The sequence below is a fragment of the Tauraco erythrolophus genome, chromosome 23 (assembly GCF_009769465.1).
Source record: "Tauraco erythrolophus isolate bTauEry1 chromosome 23, bTauEry1.pri, whole genome shotgun sequence".
NCBI classification, from domain to species: Eukaryota; Metazoa; Chordata; class Aves; order Musophagiformes; family Musophagidae; genus Tauraco; species Tauraco erythrolophus.
In genome coordinates this window covers 404,631-428,813 of record NC_141487.1, presented here as the reverse complement: position 1 = coordinate 428,813, position 24,183 = coordinate 404,631, and the positions used below count along the sequence as shown (strand labels likewise).

Genomic DNA, 24,183 nt, shown 5'->3' with positions numbered 1-24,183 from the left:
GGAGGCCATGAATTTGGACCCCAACAACAAAAACACCAGCAATTGTCGGTTGGAGTCAGCTGAGGAGGACCTGGCAGCAGACCACGGGAAGGAGACAACTCTCCAATACAGAACCTTGTGAAAACGGAGCTGTATCAGGCAAAGCATGTTCACCACTGTAGCAGTGTCTCACTGTGTGCTGGGCTGGAGGAGCACCATAAAGGGAGAATAGCTACTAAAGCAGAAGGACAAGAGCAGATGGTACAGAGTGGCTGGTGATAGATTTAGGTGGAAAATCAGAAATTTTCTGAGCTGTGGAGCCATCTCCCATGTGAAGGAGCTGAGGCAGAAGCCTGTTTGCCTGTGTGCCAGAGCGAGCATGAGTATGTCTGGTGAGCTAGTGTAGGACTATTCCTGAGGTCCTCTAAATCCCAGGTTTCTTCTTTGGGTATGTCACTGGATGTGTTTCTGTGGCAGCTTGGCCTGCTTCCAGGCTACAAAGTCCCCTGAAACCTTGATGTCCCCCATGGCTGCTTCTCTTATCCAACATTAACAACCAGACCTTACTCTCCATGCGGACCCATGTAACCATCTACAGCAGCCCATGTCACCATCCTGGCTCTCCAGCCCTTCTCCTCTTCCTTCTTCTCTTTCCTTCATCCCCAGCTCCCACCTTCGCCTTGGCTGCCTCCTACACTGGGCCATTGCCACCAAAACCTGATGCAGCTTGACATTTGCTGCCCTCCTCCTCTCTCATGGTGGCCCAGCCTGTTGCATCCCCCCAGGTTGCAGCAGCTGGCAGTGAGTACCCTGGAGGGACCCTTCCATGCCCAAGTCTCCTCTCCTCTGCCCGCTGGAGACCATCCGCAGCCAGGGCTCCCAGATGGTAGAAGCTTTGCCAGCTGCTGGCTCTTCAGGACTCCTCTTCCCGCTCTGCGGTGGGCGGTTGGGTGGATGTTGGCAGAGCAGGGTACGGGCTGCTCTGCTCAAGCTTTCCTAGCAGATGCTCTTCTCCGCCCACCACCAGCTCTGCAGGCTTCTCCACCTGCTGACTCCCAGGCTTCCCTGTTGCATAAATTACTCTGAGTTTGATGATCATTTATCCCCACACCTGCCAGGGGCTTCAAAAACCTGTTCCAAAGCATCTGGAGCTGACTTTGGGCAGAAAACAAAAGCCCATCCGTGATGGATGGGCTGGAAAGTCCCTTCTGGGGAACCAGCGCCTCCCCCTCTCCCTGCAACATGCTGCTGTCCCCGCTGCGCGGGAGTGCTGGGAGCTGAGAAGGTGGCTCGGGAGCTCACCTTGTGCTTATGTGTTCAGGAGGGGCGATTTATCTTCTGCGCTTGGCAAGCGCAGCCCGCAGCGCTAACTGCCTTGTAGCAAGGCGCTGGGGCGGGTGGAGATGCTGGAGGCAGGAGGGATGCAGGGAAGGCGGCGTCGGGGTCACAGTGCCTGAGCAGCTGAGCACACACTGTGGGGCGATGCTCGTCAGTGATGCGTTTACGTGGACCATAATAGATGGTTGTAGTGAATCAGGCTAATGCAGCCGGTCGGGTGCTTGTCCCTCGGTCTGTCTCGGAGTCCCCGTGACTTAACAGTCCCCTCTGTGCCTAAAATGAGAAGTCTCTGATTCGGTTCAGGCAGGAAGACGCTCACCGTGCCAGTCTCACTGCAGCCCGCTCCAGGTTCATCACCACCCCGGCCAAGTGTGCAGGAGGCTGCTACATTGGTAGAGCTGGACAGGAAATGCTCTTTCCAAGAAAACCCCTGGTATTTCCAAAATTTCCCCACGCACAGAGGGAGGCCAGCCTGATGGAGCCAACTATGAAAGGCAGCAAGGAGGCAAGTTCAGTCTCCAGTTAACAAGGCTCGGTCCATCCAAGGGGATGCACTGCAGCAGGCGTCCCTCTTTCAGGAAATATTTCTCTGGTCTAAGTTTTCTGTGTTTCAAATTTCCAAATCATTATGTTCCTAAGAACAGTTTTGGTTGCAATGAATTGGCACTTTCTGGGAGAGTACAATTTTATTGAAAATCTAGGGGCGAGTTGAAGGGATGGGGGCTGGCTCCTGCCAGTGCCCCTGCTTTCCACCAGCTGAGGGTATCACCTTCTTCTGGAGCCCATGAGGTTTCCGCATGGAGAGGGGGCCAGGAGGTGGGGACAACCTTGGCACCGAGCGACCCCAAACCCGCTCCAGTGGGCTGCCTGACAGGATGCCAGGATCCTCTGGAGCACCTCCTCTCAGTGCTGAGAACAAAGTCCTGCCCTCCTCGGCGGGCAGGATGGCAGCATGCAAATGAAGGCTGCAAACTCAATTAAACAAAGAGCATAAAGACAGCCAGGAGCCTTCATCCGCCCGGGCCAAGTCACTGGGCTTGTGGCGTTAGGAACTGCTTTAAAGGCTGTAATCTACACCAAAGCCTCGTTGATTCAGATGGGGCCGGAGCCAGGACCAGCTTTAGAGTGCGTCGCTGTGTTTTTAAGATTTTGCAGCATTTGTAGTTACAAACTCAAGGGGCTGGAGGCTGGGCCAGCTGGGAAGTTTTCCAGACACTCGACACACACAAGCAGCATGAGTACCAGCCTGATGGGGCCACCTTGCCAGGAACCTTGGAAACAAAAACCTCACAGACTGTGGAATACCAGTCATCTAGAGCTCTGATGAGTCCGGTGAACATACCAGACCTGTGGCTCTTGGTGCTTGGAGGAGGAATGTTTATTAAAGAACCCTAGTGCTGTCATCCCTGTGATGTTGTGTTGCTTCCCTCAGCTTCTGCTGGAGGTAATTGATTTCAAAAGTATGTGGCTCCTGAACATGCTATCACAGGGGAGGACACTGGGAAAGAAATCAGGTGGACAAACATTTTAATAGTCCAAGCAATAGCGAACAGTGAATAGAATTAGCAGGAGAGAGTCACACACACAGAAGTGCTGGTGGAGGGACTTCTGGAGGTCTCCACCCTAATCTCCCATGCAGAGCAGCAGGGTCACCAGGGTCACCACAGAGAGCAGGTCAGGAAAACCTTCCCTCCCTCCTTTCCTCATCCAGGTATTCCTTATTGTGGTGCTTTCAGTGCTGACACTGGAGGAAGGCATCCCAAATTCAAATCCATTCTCCAGGAGGGCCTATGGCACGAAAGCCTGCGATGCTTAAATGGCAGAAGAGAGCTTTACCTGGAGAACCGAAAAATGGAGAAGATTTTAACCAAAGAAGTAAATTTTCAGTTAGATACCTAGATGCTTTTGGACTCTGAGCTGAGTCCCAGAGCACGAAGAACTGGGGCGTTGAGGTCAGTGATGGGACCTGGACTGGGGGCAGCTGGACCGTTGCACAGTGACAGTCGCCTGTTAGGGGGCCATGCAGAATGGGGATGCCTTGGGGCATGGAGGGAGGGCTGGTTTGGGTTAGGTGTCCCTTGGGTGAGATACTGGCGCAAGACACCCAGGTCTGCGCAGAAGTGCAGTGAGTTGTCCTGACTTTCCACTCTACCCATGCTTGAGAAACAGAGGTCACCTAAGCCCCACGTGCCTGTTTCCTCTGCCTACAGCCTTGCACAGAGGCCCTGTGTGCTCCTGCCATTTCAAACACGGGTTTTCAGGCACTAGTGGAGCCTGGATCCCAGCCTAGATGTCTCCAGGCCCCGTGGCTTCGAGGTCAGGGAAGCCCTTGCTCCATCACTGGTCGCAGCACCGTCCTCGCTGCTGCGTGGCGTCACCCTTTAGTCTCGTTGAAGTGAGCTGCTGGTGTTGTGCGGGGCTTGAAGTGCAGAAGGAGCTCTGGGATGTCCTGGGAGCCTCGTGGTCCCACGACGGGTCTTGTTCCCTGTGTAGTTCCCATGTATTGGAGTTACCTGGGTCACGCAGTGAGGCTGAGTCCGGGGGTAGAGGCAGTGGGAGAGAAGCTTGCCCCAAAGTTTTCCAAGTCTCTCTCTTTGCCACGTTTGCAAGGCAGCTGCAGGCATCCACTGCCAGATGCTCTGTCAGCAACTTTCTCCCCCACATCTCCCCATTTACCACCCTGTCCTGTGGCCTCTGGACTAGCTGGTGCCTTGCAGCATCATGGTGCATTTCCCTGCCACTCTGTCTTCAGCCGGGGTCACGCAGTTAATCCTGACCCCGGATCACAGCCGCTCCTGCATGCGGGTAATTGAAAATGCCACAATTCCCTGCTGACCCTCCTATAATAAAAGCAGTTCCCCCAGTCCAGTAACCTGACACTCCGGGGACCAAGATCTGTCAGGAGAGCTCTGAGGAGATGCTGGAAAACTCCCAGCTGTTCACCTCTTTTTTTTTTCCCCTGGGTAATTTCAAAGTGTTGCTGGGGAGAGGCCACGGGCCGGGTTGGCTTTGCTCTCTCTCTGCTGTGAGTGTTTTCCAGAGCAAATGTTGACTCTGTCTGACATGACAAGGGTTAGTGGTATTAAAGTGATCAGAGATAGGGGTTTTGCTGCCTGTAACCTGACTCTTCCAGCTAAGCCAGCAGAGGAAAGGAGACGCTTTGATTATACCGGGATCTCAATACTCTGACCCACTGGCAGGCAAGAAGTGAAAGGCTGAGCCTTGCAGGACTGGCAGGTGAAGGAGGGGGGGGGTTAGCTGCGAAACGGGGGGCAGATTGCAGTTGGCAGCGTTTCAAATGGGCATACAGATCGTGAAAGAGAAGCTGCGGAAAGATCCCTGTGTCCCCTGGCAGGCGGTCCAGAGGCTGGAGCCACACGGTCCTACTGAACGCCCCATCAAATGGCCAGGGAGTGATGCAGAAGATGCTGCCTGGGGAGTCTGAGACCCTGGGCTGCTCCCTGGAGCGTTGCCCTGGCTGGTGGCAGTGTCTCATCCAATTTATTCCCGTTACAGCAGCAGTCCAGCTTCCCAGCCTGCGCAGTGTGACCTTCCGTGGCTTCACAGCAGCACTGAGGCTCTGAAATGGCCCCAAAGTGCTGTGGATGTTATCTGGTGTGTAGCTGGAGGTGGACTTGTTTCACTGCAGGTCAGACCTACTGAAAACCAGTGGCAGCAGCGGCTGGCAGTTGTGGTGGCCCAAGAGTCAGGACCTGACATAGAGAATTGGCCTCTGCTATCAAAGCCTATTAGAAATGAGATGCTTGTAGCCCTGATGGGTCCCTTGGGATGGGATGAACGAGCATGCACGAGGCACCAGACCATGTCACAGGGTGTCAGATTGTGTTGCTTAATGTCCACGAGGAAGATGTCTGCTTGTTCTCCTGTTAAGTGAGTCCTGATACATTCTCATGTCTTTATTCTCAGTCTCTGTGTACTGAAATGATAGAGGTGGGCTAGGAGGGAGGTCACCTTAGGGTATTGAAAAAGCAGGGCTGGGAGAAAGGTAACAGCTTCCAGATGGAAGCTCTTACTGTCCAAATAAAAGACCAAGGTGCTCCAGCAGATGTCCTGAGGACTCCTGGTCTTGTTCGGCCAGATTGAGAAAACCTGGTGTTGTGGAGCCATGAGCTTCCTAAGAACGCCTCTAAACAGCACAACTCAGAGGCATAAAACCAAGGAGGAAAACAGCCCTATTTATTTCTCATTCACCCAATACAATTCTTCATTGTGTGATGCCCCCCTGCTGCTTTTTGTCAGTGCTATCGTAATGAATCGCCCCAAGCTTTACGTGGCCGTTTCACCAATTACACTAATTTTGGATGCTCTGGGATCTCTCACCCCACTCCCAGCAGGACACGGCGGGTTATAGGAAATGCAGAAGCAGCCTGGGAGAGCCGTTTGGTATCATCAGCAGGGAGGTGCACGGAGTGAAGGAAGCAGCAGTTATCTCCTCCCTTCCCTGAGCTGGGAGCATGTTTTAAAAAAAACACAGTGAAGGGAGACGGAAGGTGCACGATGGGGAGGGAGCAGCAGCTCTGCACAAGCTGTCTGAGGACTGGGCTGAGTCAGAGAAGTGTCTTGTTGGACACTCAGAGGAATATCAAACCTGAGTGAGGAGGTGGATGCTGTTGTAGTTAGACGTTTACTGGCTACTGAGATCAGTTTTGAGGTTTGTATTTGAAAAGGAGGTTAACAAAAAATTGGAAAAGGTTCAAAAGAGTCATCAGATTGGTATGTGGGCTGATAAATCTGTGAAGCACTCAAGAAACTCAGTCTACTTAGATAATAGAAAAGAAGATGAAAACAAAAAAAAAAAATTCATGATCTTCCAGTTCTTTCATGAGGACAAAACTCTGTTTCTAGACTCCTCCTTAATTTAGCTAGCAAAACCAGAAAAGTTCCAGCAGTGGGAAGCTGACATCCATAAATTTCAACCTGAAAATAATATGTGCATTTTAGAACAGAGCAAGTAACCATGACAAAAACCTCCCAAGAGGCACGGTGGGCTTGTCATAATTTGCAATCCTCAAAGAAAACTGGGTGTCTGTCTATAACATATGCACAGGGTCAACCACAAGCGTTTCAGCTATATTTAACTCACTGCCTGGGTTCCTTTGCCAGTCCCGTGCAGATGCTCAGACCTGATTGTTACAGTAGCTTTTCCCAATTTTCTGCAAAATTGACATGTTCTTGCGCTGTCTCATCAAGCTGCCCCGAGTTTCGCAGGCGGTGTGACCTTCTTTCAGGTATTGCTGTGATTAGAAGGTGCCTATTTCTCCTGGAAAACTGTCGTCTTCTTGTCTTCTTCCCTTTCCTTCTTTCTGTTAATTTTTTTAAATCATTTTCAGCAGGCAAGCCAAAAAGAAGTAATTATTTGGTATGGAAGTAAAATACTGGCTATAACAAGCCTGAGGCTCAGCAGTGCTACCAGGATGCCCCTTTGTTGGTACCTGGTATCAAGCAAATCTTCAGATGAAGAATCCAAAGCTTCTTGTGAAGGGATCACTAATGGTTAAGCTGCTTCTGCTTTGATGGATCTGTGCCACCTGGGGTTTCGGTTTCTCTTAGCAGAGACTGCTTAAGTAGCCCTTGAGGCTGGTGGGCATGGAGCTCTCTGGTTCTTTGCCCACAGAGGTGTTAGCCCATGTGTCACAGCATCCTCCCGGAGCAGCACCGTCAGAGGGAAACCTGGACGTGCCTTCAGGCGAGGATGTAAGCCTATAAAGAGACATTCACAGTCACAAGTAGGTTATAATAGGATCCCTTTCCTGAAGAAATCATAATTTCTTAATTAGCTGGAAGTATATGCTGAGCTATGAGAAGCTGCCACGTCTCGTCCTGGAGAGTCGCTGCTGTGCCTCCATCCGCCCAGCTGCACGCCTGGCGCGGAGCTGCGAGAGGAGCTCTGCCCCATTTGCCATCCTCGGGCTGCCATGGAGGCTCTGTCCCGGTGCACACATCTGCCAGCAGTAACCGCAGGTCGGTTCAGAGCCAAAGCACCGTCACGTGCTCCAGATGCTGTCCTGTAAGACAGGGCGGCTCTGCTGGTGAGCCTCTTGGCGATGGGTAGCAAAAGCTGGAGTGACTTCAGTTTTGTAATCAGGGCCCAGGCCAAAAGTTTTGGTCTCTTCTTGTTTTTTGGTTTGGGTTTTTGTTTTGCATTTTGTTTTGGGTTTGGGGGATTTTTTTTTTCTTTAGAAAGCACGCTTTCTAAAATGCTGAATGTGCCTCAGTTAGAACAACTGGGAGACAGGGCATGGTGAGGCTCGTTTACAGCGATGTGGCAGAGAAAGATTGTACTTTATGACCAAAAATTCTTGTTTTATTTCTGGAGCTGATCAAAACAGACTAAAGGGTACTAATACAGAGAGGCTGACAACTAGGGAAGCCCCATCCTTGGAGGTTTAAAGATTCGGCTAACGATGCTCCGTCTTCCCTGTTCTGGTGTTGGGGATCATTGTGTGGCAGATGGGTTGGACCAGAGACTCCAGTGGTCCCGTCCCACCAGCGCTTCTTGGATTTGTTGCTATTGGGATCTGAAGGGTACAGTGGGAGAAGAGGGCTCAATCAGCAGGCAAACGTCTCCCTTGTCAGCTCACAGCTCCGCTCTGAGCTATGTGTGCAGGCACCTGACCCTCTAGGTTCATCTCTTTCCCCTGTACGATCCCTTGAGCTTCAGCCAGACATGAATAAGGCACCTGAGCTGATTACCTAGGCCAGAAACACTGACCTGGGAGAGGCTGGAGCTCCATGGTTATGTCTAGCCCAGTTTACGTCTGTTTCTCTGGTAGACTTAGTCCCCAACATGGCTCTGGTACAAAGCACAGCCAGAGGAGGACTGGATGCCTTTCCTTGCTTGTTTCTGTTTTGCTAGATTAGAGCATTCATTCAGGATGTCTATCAGACCCACCTCGACATTGGCAAGACCAACATTGGGGTATGCGTGAAGAGTTGTCCTCTGGGCTGTTGAAGCTGCTGCGCTACTTTTGGGAAGGTGAAACAGTCGGTGGGCTGAAAAACCTTGTGGCTCTGGTACTTCTCTTGCCAAATCCCATTGTGATTTATGTTTCTGCTGCAGCAGGTTTTTGAGTTTTCCTGGGAGACAGTCAAGCAGGACATAAGATCCCAGTTGTTCCCAGAAGTTGAATATGCTGTGCAGTGAGATTTGAGTCTTTCTTGCCTGGACATGCCCAACTCGTGGCATCGAGCCAGTATGGTTTGTGAGGACACTGCTGGTTTAGTTGTCATCACAGCCTTGGCAAAACTCAGTGGTTGTACCTGTGTGTCCTTCGGGGAGGTTATGGGTATGCAGCTCTGCTGGCAACACTGAAGGACGGGGTACATCTTGAGCCCCATCCTTCCCATGTGTTTACAGTAGCTGAGCTCAGGCAGCTTCTTGTGCCCTGTGTGGGCTGCAGAACAGCCTGGCAAGAAGAGCTGTTGACACCTCCAGAGATTTATCCTGCAGAGCTGCCCTCGAGCCATGGAAGTCTGCTCAGCTCCTGGTGGATTAAGGTAAACTGCCGAAGCCCTGAGCCCCAGCCTAGACAAGGGTCTGGCTGTGATCAGTGTTGTGTGGCCGTCAGGAGGCTTGGGCTGGTGGCCACGGAAGCATCCCTTGCATCCCTCCCGTGCCTCTGCCCCAGAGGTCGTCATGTGAGCGATGCTGGCTGCCTTCCCTCCCATGCGCTGCAGATTTTGGTGCAGCAGGGGATGGGTCATCTGCCTTTTTACATCAGTGGATTTTCATTAAGCTTGTTTTACACTCCAGTGGTGGTTTTGGCTTGGTTTATTTCTCCAGCAATTTGGAGAAGCCACAGGGCTCCACTAAGAGGAATCCAAAGAATCTGAGGCCATCCCAGATAAAGAGGATGTAGAAAATGCCTTTCAAGGACTCGAATGATTCATTTTGCCTCCAAGTGACGTGAGGCTCAGGGGTTTCAGTCATGAAAAGTAAGTTTCAGGCCGCTGTGCAAATGAAGCTCTGTGTATTTTGTGCATCATTGCTGCACACGTGGACCTGGAGACACTCTCAGGATAACTCTGTCTCTGGGGACACAGTCATGGGGCTGACATCTCACAGTGACAGTGGCTCTGCGAGCTGAAGTGCTCTGAATCCCATCTCCGTTATGTGTCACAAGGCAGGTCCCTTCCCACCCCCACCCCGTGCACTGTAATTCAAACACCTTCCATGAGTAAGGGACAACCAGGCGGCCAACAGCTGAGGGAACGTCTTTGGCACTGGGCAATTTGTGCCCTTAGGCAATTCTCACCAGTTTAGTGACCGTTTCCAACTCGGAAATTGAAAAAAAAGACCGTTTTTCCAACCTGGAACTGATCCCTAAAGCTCTGCTTCTTTTGTCACGAGGGAACAAAGAGGAGTCACAGTTTGTGGAACAAAGTGACTGATCCCACAGAGCTGGGTTAAATGCTGCCAGTGAATCTTCGGCGTTAGCTGCCCAGCTGTACTCCGGCTGGTCCTGGAAATGGCTTGGCACAAAGCAGGCTGGAAGAACAAAGACTTTTTTATTATTATTTTAGTCCTCTTTGCAGTTTGTTAAATCTCTGCTTTGAAATACTCAGAAGCCCAATGGAGGGGACCTGTGTATAGTTTGTTCAGAAACAACAGTTCAGGGAAGTCAGCTTAGATATTTTGAGACTTTTACCATCTTTGCTCAGCTGAGTTCATCACATGTCAGAAAGTGTACGTCTCTCACTGTCTTTTCTGTTGTGTTTGTCACTTCACCACGTCCCATGGCAGAAAAGCTCTTTCTACATCGTAGTTCAGACTGGTCACAAAGCTCTTGATGCTTCTGTCAGAGCCGGAGCACACCTCGTGATGAGGGTATCACCAGGTAGCACTATCCCAGATTGGGTACTCTTTGTGTTCACTTTTAACTGTTTTCATCTCCTTCCTTTTTAGCTATTGTAGCAGGTACATTGAATGCTGCTGGAGGACCCAGCTCCTAAGTACAGGCTCTGCCTCTGAAAGTGCTCAGTAAAAGTAGGTAAGACAGGCAGGGAGTGAAAACAAGACAGGACAGCAGCCTCGTTTTCCAGGTAGAAAATGGCAGCGCAGAGGGATAATGTGGGTTTGTACAAGGTCTCCCATGTGGACTTAGGGGCAGAGGAAAGAACTGCAACCAGGATCATCCAGCCTTGGAGCTGGTGAAGAGTCAGGAACTGATGGGTCTCACTGGTTTTGCGTTGACTGTGAATGAACTGTTTGCTCCAGGGCATGAGAGCTGCCAGGTACTGGCTGCCTGGGCGTTTGTGTCGCTCTCCATCGAGAAGCTTTTCCCACTGACTAGACTTCAAAAGTCACTCCGAGGTCTGGCTGACTCTACTGGACTGGTTTCAAACTCAGACATCCAGTCCCAGCCCATCCCTGATTCACAGAGCTGGGAGCCCCACTCTGCACAAGCTGTTGGCCTGATCTGGTGAAGATGTGTGACGAGGACCATGGCTTGTAGCATGGCAGCATGTTGTGCTCTGTTAGCAAACGCATGGGCAAAAACTTGAGGAAAGTGATTGTTCCCATCTGCTCAGCACTCTTGAGGCCATACCTGTGGTACTGTGTCCACGTTGGGCCTCCTCAGTACTACAGAGACATCAGCAAACTGGAGCAGGTCTAGCAGGAGAGTCACTGGGATGGGCTGGGGGCTGGAGCACAAGACATTTGAGGACAGCTGAGAGAGCTGGGTCTGGCCAGCCTGGAGAAGAGGAGGCTGAGGCACATCTAACTACAGTCTTCCCCTTCAAAAAGGAGTTTAAAGAGAAGAGCCAGACTCTTCCCAGAGGTGCACAGTGAGAGGACGGTAGTAATGGCCACAAGACACAACGAGGGAAGTTCCGATGGGACACAAGAAAAAGCTTCTTGCTCACAAGAGCGAGGCAGCTGGCGGCCGGTGCTCAGCGATGTGGGATCCTCATCCTTGGGCATACTCGGATCTCAACGGGACGTGGTCCTGAGCAACGTGATCTGTCTTGGAGATGACTCTGCAAGCCGGTTGGACTAGAAACCTCCAGAGATCACTTCTGACCTAACTCTTTCGGTGATTTTTTTTATTGTGCATTTCCCTGATGTCTGTGATAACAAGAGCAGTTCCTGAGAAGACGTGGTGGTGGAGGTTCTGGCCTGTCCAGAGACACTCCTTTGCCTCAGGTGTAGGAAACGCACTGAAGTTGCTGTAGTCATTTATCTCACCTGCCTGCTCCTCAACATGCAGCATATTTGCCTCAGTCAGGCTTGTTCGAGGAGCCTCACCTCACCCATTTGGTTCTTTTTTCTGAGCCAGATGAGGGCAAGTTCACCAAGTGCACAGCTGCCCGGGCCACGGCTGGTCACAAATGGCTCACGCATGCGTGTGAGTCAGCGAGGAGCATCCTAGGGATCTCACTCCTATGCAGAGGGAACTGCAGCTGAGGAGCTTCTCCAGCTGCAAGGTCAGCCTTTGAACCTATGTCTACATCATGGGATGTTGCCACATCCCAGCTTTGTGGTGGGACTGGTCTGGGTGTGTGCTGCCTCTGTCCTGGAATAGCCTGTACAACTGCGGGATGAGTTCCCGGAGCGTGTCCCAGAGCTCAGCTCAATCCAGTCCCAATCCCTGCTGCAGAACAGTCTGTAGCTTGGTCACATTTCCTTCCAACGCCGTTCTCCATGGAGAGAGAAATGTTTGTCTTGGAGATTGCAATCATCCCATGAAATCTGCGTCGAGGAGGAAGCAGCAAGCTCTGGCAAGAGCTGACAGGCTCCAGAAGCGTTACCTGTGGTTTATCTTAACACCAGCGTGAGAAACTCATCCCAGGAGTTTGTAACTATGGGCCCTGAAGCGGTGGGACGGGGACGTTAAGGCGGGAGGGAAGCAGTGCTGTTATGTTGTGGAGCAAGGGAAGGTCTGAGATGATACGGAGAGTCTCAGACTGGTGGGTAGCAGGGCTTGGCTTAACCAGGAATGAGTGGAGGGGTTGGCATTTGAGAGGAAGTGAGGCTTTGGTTGCAGAATCTGTTAGAATCATGGAATGGTTTGAGTTAGAAGGAAATTTTAAAGATCATCTAGTCCAACTCCTTGCCATGAGCAGGAACATGTTTCATTTGATCCAAGGTTGCTCAAAGCCCCATCCAGCCTGGCCTTGAACACTTCCAATGATGCAAGTTCTCTGCCCTTGTTCAGCCTTAGTAAGCGCTGGACAAACCCAGAGACGACCAACGCTTTGCTGAGGCTAACCCACCTTGCACCTTCCTTCAAGGGTGGGGAAACCCGGGGAGATGAAGGGAAATGGTGCAGCAGTGTGGCGGCTGGTTTTGCTGTACCCGTACCCAGCCCCTCCGCCCCTTGGCACAGAGGTTGAACATCCTGGGAGCTGCAGTGTCATGAATCCAGAAAACGAGTCGTGAAGTGAAGAGGCAGACGGTGGATCAGAAAAGTGCCTTTTGTTGCTGTACTCTGAGTGGAGCTGCTCAGCTGCAGCTCCTTACAGTGATGTGCAGGAACGTGCTGCCGCCGTGCTGGGCCAAGCAGCGCAGTCCTGCCGCTGCTGTGTCCGCAGTCCCCAGCTGGCACGGTTTCTGCTCGTGATGCCAAGGGAAACCAGGCTGGAGATGGGCGAGAGGCGCTTTGCTTCGTGTGCTGCTCCTCCAAGCTGTTTCTCAGAGCTGTCAAATGAATTGTTCTTCCATGAAATATTGAAAGGGTTGGACCTGGTAAAAGCCCTTCTGAGTGCAAGCCTCTTTGCATCCATTTGTAACCAGGCCTGGCATGCCAGTGATGGGGAAGCTTTCTCCCTACCACTTTCCAATCCTCTCCCACCCTCGAGGCTTCCCCTCTGCCCTGAAGCTGCTGAAGCAGTGAGTCTGTGCTGGCTAACGCTGTGCTGCAGTGAGCAGTCTCCAAGGCTGTGCTGGTGCTGGGTGAGGTCTGGGGTGGCCTCCGAACTGACGTCCATGGAGGCTGTGTTGGCAGTGCTGTCCACAGGCTGGGCACAGGGTGGGCAAGGGCACATGCTTGGCTCACCGGTCTTGGGTGCCATGAAGAGGAGGCAACACAGGCTGCTGTGTGTGTCAGCCCCTCCAGCAAGGGTGGGAGGCTGTAGGCTGACATCTGCAACGCTGTGGCATCTCTGCTATCAACACCAAGCAGATTAAAAGCAGTCCAGGCTGCTTGCTCACCTGCCCTGGTCCGCAGCAAGCAGGATCAGAGCTGGTCAGCGTTTCCCAGGGAGGCGGCAGCTCCATGCTGTGGTCCCTGCCCCATGGACGTGTCAGCACAGGTCCATGGAGGACGGTTTTCCCACGGTGTGTCGCCCGTCGAGGCTGCGCCGTTCCTGCCTGGCCGTGTCTCCCGCCGGTGCACGGGGTGCACAGCTGGCTGGGCCGTCCGAGGAGCTGCTGGAGGGTCCCATTGTGCTCCGTGGGACAAGCGGTGTCTGGGAGCGTGCTGTTCCCAGGGCGCTCGGCCGAGGCGGGCGACTCGCCATTGTCAGCGTGTCAGGTCGAGTCTGCGTTCGTGCTCGGGCTCTGCGCGCCTCCCGGGGCCGGCTGCCGCTCGCAGGCCGGCACAGCGAGGCGGGAGGAGCCGCCTGCCCCCTGTGCCTTCTAAAGCTTCTCTGTGCCAGTGTCGAGGTGCAAAACCCCCTGTTTCCCCATGGCACGCAGGGGGATTGCAAGTTGCTGGGCTGGCAGCGCTTTTTCCAGGGGAGCAAGGCTGTGTTTGCTCCAACCTGGGTCTCGTTTTCCCTGAGAATGATCTGTTTTCCTGCCCAAAACGCTGCCCCACATGGTTTCTAGTTACAAACTCTTAGTGAGCAGTGGCAACGTTTTGTTCTCCCTTAACTGCTCTCTGCAGACAGCAAAACCCAGGATCTCCTGACCCCTGGGCAGCCCTGCCACTGCTCCCAGTGAATCCAGTAGCCCCAGATAGCAATGACACACCTGCCTGCCTCCAGCCAGGGGATGCAGATCCTGGCTGTGCAGGCATCTGACAGGCCTCTCTCTTGCTCTCTCTTCCAGCTCCGTCAGCTGTGTCCATCATGCACCAGGTCAGCCGCACCGTGGACAGCATTACCCTCTCATGGTCTCAGCCTGACCAACCCAACGGCGTCATCCTGGATTATGAGCTGCAATATTATGAGAAGGTACTGCGTGACCTTGGCAGGGTTCATTTGCAGGGTTTTGGGAGAGGAGGTGGTGCAAAGGTTCACATAAAGGCTACAGCAGTTGACTGACCAATACCTCTCGTGCTGTAGTTGACCATGTGGGTGACAGTGGCCAGCAGCCCTTTGTAGTTCAGTGGTGGCTCCAGTGGCCTGCGTAGACGCTGCAAGTGTGGAAGATCTGTGGTCTTTCAGGAGGAATTTCTCTTCCTTTCACCTCTCCAGCACTCGTGACAGGTGGACCCATTGCAGGGAGAACTGGATAGCCAGGATCCAGGGTCTAATTTTTGCCTTTCCCCTACTGGGGCGTCAGTGGGGAATGGAGATGGTAGGGATGTCATAGAGCATCTAGTCTCAGGCTGGGCTGGGACACTAGCTGAGTGTCCAGACTTTGAGACTTTGTGTAACGCTGTCCGTCAGTGCATTTACACCAAAGGTGAGTTTGGCATCTGTGTGCAGCCGCCTGAACCTCTTTACCCAGGTGTTGTACCAGGGAGAAGCTGTCCCAGACTCCGGTGGAGGGTACATATTGCACTATGGAGTTGGGGGAGGCTGATGTGAAGGGGTCCCACAGCTCTGGCTCTTTCATCCCTGAGGAACATGCACCTTCCGCCTTCTCCCTGCCTGCACGAGCAGGGGGACTGCAAGCCAGGGCTGTGCCAGGGTGTCCATCCCATGGGGCTGAAGTTGTGTGGCTGCTGAGAGACCTGAAGATCATGTTGATGTTGGTCTCAGGACCTGTCAAGCTCCGTGGGGCTTGTGAACTTCATCTCTGCTACCCAGGGAACGTGGGGAGCAAGAGATTGGTCCTTCCAGGAATCTGCCCCCCTACACAAGAGCTTATAAACTATACATTAAAAATTGCAAACTAATTAAAAAGCTTTATGATTAAATGGAACTGAAAATATTTTTCCCAGCAGTTGCCGGAAGAAATGATTAATCCCCCCCACTGCCTGCCTGTGACCTATTTTCTCATCATCAAGAGCCAGAGGGAGAACGGGGAGGGAGGGAGCTTCTTTGTGAGCTGTTAAATAGGTCCTGACCTATATTGCATAAATCACGCCATTTATTTGACCCTTGGAAATGATCCCAGAATACGTAGCGAGATGGATGAGTAGGTAACAAGACAGTCTGGAAAGCAAGAGGAGTCCTTCCCCTGGGGACCCTCAACGTGGGAGAGAAGATCTCAGGGACTTCATTCTCCTCCTTGTACTTTCTCTTAATCTCTTGCCCTCTTTCTTTCTTCCTCTTCCCCTCTGTTTTCTGGAGGAGGCTGTAAATGAAGGGAATTTTTGTCCAAAGGGCAAAGCTGCTGTTTGTGGCCGGTCTTGTGGCCAGCCGCAAGGTGAGCATCTGCTTGCATCGTTGTCAGAGCATAGGGCACAGCCTGTCCCTGGTCATGGGGACCAGCGGCCCAGGCCACGCTGAGGCAGTGCTTTTCATGGCAGCAGGCGCTCAGGTGGAGCACTGGCCCTGGAAGAGGACAACACAGGCAGCCCCACGTGCTGGTGCTGAGGTGCTCTCTGTCCTGGTCTTTGCTAGAATCATAGAATGGTTAGGTTTGGAAGAGACCTTTAAAGGTCATCTGGTCCAACCCCCCTGCAGTGAGCAGGGACATCTTCAACTTGATCAGGTTGCTCAGAGCCCTGTCCAAGCTGACCTTGAATGTTTCCAGGGATGAGGCATCCACAGCTTCTCTGGGCAACCTGGTCCAGTGCCTCACCACCCTTATTATAAAGAATTTCTTCCTTACATCTAGTCTGAATCTTCCCTCCTTTAGTTTAAAACCATTGTACCTTGTCCTGTCACTACAGGGCCTACTAAAAAGTCTTTCTTATAAGCTCCCTTTAAATGTTGAAAGGCTTCAATAAGCTCTCCCCAGAGCCTCCTCTTCTCCAGGCTGAACAATCCCAACTCTCTCAGCCTTTCCTCAGAGGAGAGGTGCTCCAGCCCTTGGATCATTTTTGTGGCCTCCTCCGGACCTGCTCCAACAAGTCCATGTCTGTCTTGTATGGAGGACTCCAGAGCTGGATAGAGTACTCCAAGTTGGATCTCACCACAGCAGAGTAGAGGGGCAGGATCACTTGGACCTCTTGGTATCTTCTTTTGCTGATGCTTTGGTTGAAGAAAGGCATGTCTTTATCTCCTCTCCAACAAAGATGTACGTCATTCTCAGAAAGGGATCACTGGGTCAAAGCTTAGTCCCACAGCAAGCAAACCTCAGAGGGTTTGGAAACAGGTTAAAAGAGCAGTGGAATTACCAAGAGCTAGAGGCAGGGCCTGGCCAATGGCAGTGGGTTTGTCTCTCCCCAAACTCCTCTGTGTGTGTGTTAACCTTTACTCCAAAGTCCCAGTTGCTCACTCGAGGTCTGATCCATCACTAGTCATCACTAGCTGAGGTCTTCATGTGCTTTGTCTGGTCAGTCAAGAGCCCTCTGCATTCTGAACAATGCCATGACACTATATCCTTCTCCGACTGCTTGGCGGAGCTGAATCCCATGTTAGTCTGGCCATTGCAATGCCAAATTTTGCAACTGAAAGCCATTTACTTCATCCCCGGGAACAGTCCCAACATGCTCAGCTTTGGATATGCTGTGCTCTTCCCCTGCTTCCCATCAGTACTGCAATTTGGATGGGGTGTGTGACACATCCCAGGTGTTTCTCACTCGACTGCCAGTCTGTGCAGAGGTGATTTTCCTCCAAAATGTTTCATTGCAAACTGTCCCATGTGCTTCTGAACGCTCAGAAAATATCTCTGGAGCTAGTTAAGTTGTTTCAGGTGGATTTTTTTTTCCCTAGTAGAAAATTTTGTTTTATTAGCATGCAAACAGTTCAAATGTAAGAATAGCAGCATATGCATCTTGTATGAAAAATGTTTTGACTCTGCATTTTGAATTTATTCTCTTCTATATAAAGACATAAATTATATTTAAAGAACTGGAATAAGTGTTTCAGTGTTAACAGAAAAGAGCTGTTCATGATACCTGAAACAAAGGTGTATTTTTGTTTCCATCTCACAGATTATTTATAACATCTCTATTATTAGATGCTATTAAAAGTGCCTGTACAGAGGTGACACGACGATTTTCTTTCACGTGTAGTTAGAGCAAGTCAGTGCAGATCGTTAAAACACTGAATGATGTGTCTGTTCTCTATGGTCCTCTCCTTAATGTGGTGGGTTTTTACCTCCAAGAGGTGCCTGGCAATGTTTGTCTTCTTAAAAAAGTGCGTGTTGTCTTCATTTAGAAAGGACATAGTAGTTTTTGTCTGAAGTTCCCAAATTCATCCTGGAGCGCGGGAGCTGGAGACACACTGCGGTGTCAAGCACTGCAAAGAATAATTAGCCCTCCTTGTCACCCAAAATGATTTGGCTTAGGCTGCGCAGTAAGTTACCCATTTTGTAATTGTTTGAAGGCATTCAGCCCATCTCTTGTGGCCAGTTTAGTCACCAATGCAAATGTTTTAGGAGGCACAGGAACCCTTTGATGTCTCTGACCAATGCTGGGGGAAGGGCATGGGGTGACTGGGGGGGGCAAATGGTAGCGGAGAGATGACATGTGGCAGGTGATGGTGGAGGTGGAGATGGGAGTAGAGTTGACTGTAGCTTTTGTGGTGCCCAGGAGCTTCTAGCAGGAGTCCAGCATCCCCGAGATGTGCCCAGGGGCTCAGTGTTCTTGTGGGAGGCATCCAGACACTGACCACAACGCACTTGATCAGGTACCTGGCTGGTAGGGCAGATGCCCTTGAGATCTCCCCACAAGTGGTTGCTCCCCATGAGAGTCCGGGAGCTGTGGACTCCACGGACCCAGCCCGAGAGTGCCCGACAGGACACACATCGGAGCATCCCTCCTACCGTACCGGATCCCGTGGGGATGTGTGCGATGACTTGGCACACAGCCTTGGACTGGCTTTGTGCGTGTGGCTCTGTTTGCTTCAGCAACCACAGCAGATCGCCGCTGTGCGGGCGCACAGAGGAGCTGTCTGCCAAATTAAGTCGGTTGACATTTTTCTTTGGCTCTTTTTTTTTTTTTTTTTTTTTGGCTGATAAAACATGACTTTTTAGAAACAATTTTTGTAAATCCTTCGAGCATTTCACAGACTGCCTGCGTTTCAAGAAGCTCTTTCTTTGTTGATCAGGCTTTGGTTTCAGCTTAAGTTTGGCTCAGGGGAAGCAGAGCACTCAAAATCAAACCTGTGAGGAAATAAGAAGTGTGTTATATTGAATTAGGATTTCCATGCTCAAACCAAAATCAGCAGGGGAAAAAAAAAAACCATCACCACCAAACCTCTGCAAAAAACAAGCTCGGAGAAACAGCAAAATGATCTGGACTTTGAACCACCTGGGACGCCCTGGACATGCTGGAGAAGCCCGGAGGAGCGAACAGGGAGAGGTGTTGGAAGTGAATGACTGGAGAGGTGACGGCTGAGCAACATGCCAAGGGGGAAGAAGGGGCCTGATCAGGGAGGGTGGAGAGGTGTGAATGCTCTTTCCTTGTGGTCTGGGATTAGCAGGGAGCACCGGCATGAGTACCCCTTTCTGAGACAGCCAGACATCAATTTCCCAGGCTATAAATGGTCTTGTAGGCATGCCCATTGCATTCAATTTAAAGTCCTTCAGGAGCAGGGATGAGGTTCCCTCAAACAGTTGGACAAATGATTTTAAAACAACTGCGGTGTTAGTGCCGTCCGAGGGCCTGGGAGGATTCATCCAAGCCCTTGAGCACTAAAACTGTAAACATTTCCTGACCTATTTCTCTTCTAGCCTGCCTGGGAAAGGTCCAAGGGAGTGCTGAGGCCTGATCAGACAAACAAGGCAACGAGTTTTCTGTGTGCTCATCTTTTCCTGATCTTTTTCGTCTGTGTAGCTGTGCTTGAGCTTTTCATGGTCATTAGTCTAATTCTCAAACACCCCAGTGACCCCCAGGCACCTTCAGCACCAGGCCCAGATGGATAAAACTGAAGTTGTAGTTTTTAGAAGAGAAAACTGTTCCCGAACACTGCGAATAGTGGGGGTCTCCCAGGAATTGGCAGGGCTGCTCTGCATTGCCCTGCAGGACGATGTACCATCAGCATTGCCTCGCCTCCGAGTTTGACTGCACGCTTGGAGAAACACTTTCCTGACAGACCACTCTCGTGGTACCAGAGCACTGCTCAGTCAAAAGCTTCATACAAGAAGAAATTAACTCCATGAATGTTGTCCTTCAGCTGCTTTGCAGCTGTAAGGCAAATAGTCTGCACAAACCCGAGTCGTGAGTATAATCCATCCTGCAAATGCCAGTGCACCCACAGTTCTGCTCCAGCACGATGACTAATTGAGAAAGCACCAGGCTCTCCCAGGAACAGGAGGAGAACATTGGTTCAACATGGCCTGCTTATGGAGCCCCGTAGTGTTCTTTGTGGGCCTTATGTTGCTGGTACCACAGCTTCTGGCTGTGCAGAGGATCCTCTGAGTGAAGGTACCAGCACTGTTCCCAGAAGTGGATGAACATGAAAGCAAAGTCACTAGATGGCTAGCAGTGTGGCTAGTGGAAAAGAAAGGAGACCAGCTGCCCCAAAGGCAAGCCCTACCATTTATCGATGCGCAAGACAACCTCTGACTCATCCTGTGCTCCAGCAACTGAGGAGACAGCCCCCTCTGGGCAAAGGATGTGCAAAGCTGGGTGCAAGGCGTTGACTTCTGCTTCACTGCTGCCCGCAGGCAGTCAAAGCAGCACAAGAGAGCAACAGCCTGCACAACTTGCACCTTTGTGTGAGGAAACCTTGGTTCATCACGAGATGGGACCTGATTGCCTCTTTGATACCCTCTGTCCTTCAGGAGTCCACCGCAGAAGAAGTTGGTGAGGAGGAGTGGATGCTTTGCTCCTCACTGGGAGTTTCACTCTGATAGCATGGTAGCACAGGACAAGAAGACCCTCCATACTCCCCAGTGGAGTTTCACAGCAGACACACAAGTCCAGTCCCTTGATCACGCCCTCAGTGCCACTTGCTGGGATTGCACAAACTATGCGTCTGACACCTTCCTTCTGCCAGTGCCTGCCTACTTCTCATGAGGTTATCTCACCTCCCTGGTGAGTCTGTGTGGGGTGGGAGTTCTTGGCCTTGCTGAGCCCTTTGCAGTGCTGTGAAGTTAGCAGATCTCAGGGACTCGCTTGTAAACTTGCCAGCTCAAATTCTGAGCTGTCAGCTGCTGATCTGTTCCAACCAGTGATCCTGCCAGGGCAGCCTGACCTGCCAGATCAGAGGTGTTACCAGAAAGGATGAGCACTTTCAACGTAGCTACAGAAATTTGATTCAAAAATTGGTGTCTGTGTCTCCTTTTATGGGGGCTTATACTCACAGCTTGGCTTTCTTAAGATTTTTCGGTTTTCCAGAAACATCGTGCTGTTTGCATATATTGCTGCTTTGCACTGAGTTCCAGGACTTCATGGCCACCAGCCACCTGGCCACCTTGCCCTGATCATAGGGAGCACCACATTCAGTACCACCGTTCATCCTCCTCTATTGACCTATTTCTCCATGTCCCTGGAGGGGACAGGGGCTGTCCGTTCTCTTGTACAGTGACTAGCACGAGGAGATCCTGGCCCACCCACCAGTGTGCTTCTGGGTACTCAGCTAAGGGCATCATTACTGAGGGCAGTGATCAATCTGTCACCTACGCAACTGCAATGCCATCTATGCTGTTACGATACGTCTACTCAAGTCCTTCAGCTAGAAAAACTGCACACCAGGGGTGGGGCAGAAATATGGAAGTAGTCTCACTGTCACTTAAATATGCTCTTTGGTTACCCAGCTTAGAAAATCTATCCATGGTCCCTGGTGGAGCAGCCCCTGGGCAGGGGGTTGGTAGCAGTTCTTCTCCAGAGGTCCAAAACCCTGTGTTCAGGTGGGCTTTACCTCCAGCACAGGCAAAGGGAGATGGGGAGGCACAAATGGAGAGGGTGCTGAGGCTGGATCGGGCACAGGAGGAGAGGGTGAGGAAGAAGGACAGTGCTGAGAGAAAGTGGGCACAGAAGAGGGAAGCAGTTCCCATCCCCATTGAGCTCAAGGCTTGGAGAAGGTTTCTAGCTAACACTTTCATCAGAGCTTTTCCTGAGAGGTGGTGGGTAGCCCAGGGATATCTGTATTCCCGTTCCTGCCTCTGTGTCTCCCTGCTGGGAGGCAGGCTTGCAGGAATGACCTGTATGTTCAGGCCCCTGGTCTCCCTGTGGTGGTCTCTCCACCCACACTACCGTGGTTTCCTGCACTTGCACCTTCTAGAAATGCAGCACCTGATTCTGGACTCATTTTTCTGATGATGGATTTGTATTTTCTTGGCAGGATCTGAGCGAGTTAAATTCAACAACAGTGAAGAGCCCCACCAACACTGTGGCTGTGCAAAACCTCAAAGCTGGCACCATTTACGTCTTCCAGGTGCGAGCGCGTACTGTGGCCGGGTATGGCCGGTATAGTGGCAAGATGTATTTCCAGACCATGACTGAAGGTGAGTCTTCACCTGCCTCTGCATAAAGGTAACACAGGGTCTAGAGAGACTTGAACAAGCTGGAGATGCACTGGCAGCAGTGCTGGTCCCCTTGCTCTTAGTCCCTTCAAGGGTGCGTTGGCAAGTCACATGCATTTATTCAACCTGGCAAGACCTGAAGAGAGGCATGGGCACTTGGTGGTCCATGCAGGGAATCACATCATCTAGGCAAATTTCTGCCAAGCTTTTCTGGCATGGGGACATGTTCACTCGGTTGGATTTAGAGGAAACTAAATTTATGATTTTCACGTGCACAGCTGTTGATGACAAATGCAGACGTTGCCCTCTATTTTCTAAATTTTTGCTGCTAAATAAAACAGGCCAAGCCAGTTTTCTGTCCCTGAGGCCAAGGAGCAAGGCCCAGCATGCATACATCCATGGGACTAGACTTTCCCACCCAAAAGGGATAGCTCCATCCAGCCTTCCTGCTGGGGCACATCCCCTATCATAGCCAACCTGAGCCGTGCTTGGGACAGCACTTGCTGTCCCAGACCAAAACCATGCCAGGAAGCCCATTAGCAATGGCCGTGCACATGTGGGCAGTGCTCAGGGCCGTGCTCTGACCTCAATGAACTGGTTAGTGTGGACCCATCCTGGGCTGCAGTAACCCGTTCTCTCTTCCTTGCGTGCCAGCTGAGTACCAGACCAGCGTCCAGGAGAAGCTGCCACTCATCATCGGCTCCTCCGCGGCAGGACTGGTGTTCCTCATCGCTGTGGTTGTTATCATTATTGTGTGCAACAGGTGGGTCCGTCAGAATGCCCCACCAGGGCAGCAGGGGATGGGGGGAGGATGGGGACGGGAAGGGGAAGGAGATGGCACTGCAGTGCGTCTCCCAGCCCTGACGGACCCGTGCTGGGGCTCAGGACTCCCTTTCTTTCCAGAAGACGGGGCTTTGAGCGTGCTGACTCCGAGTACACTGACAAGCTGCAGCACTATACCAGTGGCCACAGTACGTACCGCGGCCCCTCGCCAGGCCTGGGGGTCCGCTCCCTCTTCGGTTCGTGTTCCTGCTCACTCCTTCCTTGCGGCGTGCGGGGCGGGCTCAGGCCACCCGGCTGGGCAGGCGTGTGCACGTGTAGCCAGGACCTCTGTGCTGTCTAGATCCCCCACCAGCCCCCTACCATCTGCATCCCCGTGTTGCCTTGTAGAGCCCGTGCTCTGCGGCCCCGTTGGGTGCCAACCGCGCGGTGAACACCTGTGCATGCTCTACAAACCCCTGCAACATCCAGCACAGCCCTGAAGCCTCCTGCGGTGCAGCTGCTGCCGCCACACCGTGCCTTGCTGCTGGCTCTGGAGCTTTGCCCAGCAGTGAGACCCCCCTCCCGTCCCACCCACATCCTGCAGAGTGCCGTCCTTCTGCAGGGACCCACGTACCTTGTGGTGCCTTTGCTAGAGCCCGTCCCAGTACTCCCAGAATCCTAGCAGATACCAGATATATCTCTATGCGTAGGTATATAATACAGTTCATAATGTACACTTTCTTGCAGTCTGCCTCTTCCAACATCCCTGTGTATTGCAAGACACTCCCTCACATCCAACATTCCTGCTCAATGCGTCCCTGCGCACCCTGCCTCACCCTCCTTCCCTCCCTGCCCCCCTGGCTGCATGCCCTCTGAAGCGCCTTTCTCCTCCCTCCCTGGAGACCCGTCACTGGACTCCTGCTTCATTCCAGTCGAGTTATGGTTTACGTCATGTTGCACTCGCAGCTTCGGAATTTCTGTCCGTTTTATACCTTGTTCCTGTACAGACCTGGGCTTGTTCAGAACATGGAAAACATCAGTAGTGTTTCAGCACAGGACTCACAAGAGCTTCTGCATCTACCTGGGAAACATTTCCCGACAGGCAGGGCACTGACCTGCAGCTCTGTGCCAGAGCAGCAGCGTGCTGCCTGCCTTGCCGGAACTCCTCGGGAAAAATCGCATCCAAGAAAGATTGTGTAAATGCAGCTCGAGTTGTTTGTCAGCCCGTGCTGCACTTTCTGCTGGGGTCTGGTGTGTAATGTGACAGCTTCAGGCTAGGGTGGCATTAATAGCTGTGCCTTCACAACTGCTGGATCAGGCTTGATGCCACCAGATACAGATGACCTCACTGGTCACGGGCCCGGGGTGCCTTAGAGCCGCATCATGGCTCAAGACGTCCGAAGCACAGCCTCTGCTCGGCTGCCCAGCAGTGGTAGCTGTGCAGAGGC

The 24,183-nt window shown here is 51.9% G+C and overlaps 1 protein-coding gene across 3 annotated transcripts in view; it reads left to right on the top strand.

Moving 5' to 3' along the window:
* Positions 1 to 24,183, top strand: part of EPHB2 (EPH receptor B2) — a 129,805-nt gene that overhangs the window by 91,984 nt on the left and 13,638 nt on the right. The window contains exons 6-9 of one of the 3 annotated variants that reach the window (XM_086625563.1): positions 14,333 to 14,457; positions 21,793 to 21,955; positions 22,628 to 22,736; positions 22,877 to 22,944. In XM_086625563.1, the coding sequence (XP_086481689.1) occupies positions 14,333 to 14,457; positions 21,793 to 21,955; positions 22,628 to 22,736; positions 22,877 to 22,944 (465 nt within the window). Of the gene's footprint in view, positions 1 to 14,332; positions 14,458 to 21,792; positions 21,956 to 22,627; positions 22,737 to 22,876; positions 22,993 to 24,183 lie in introns of all 3 variants that reach the window. The other 2 variants (XM_086625564.1, XM_086625562.1) reach the window with 2 other exon arrangements.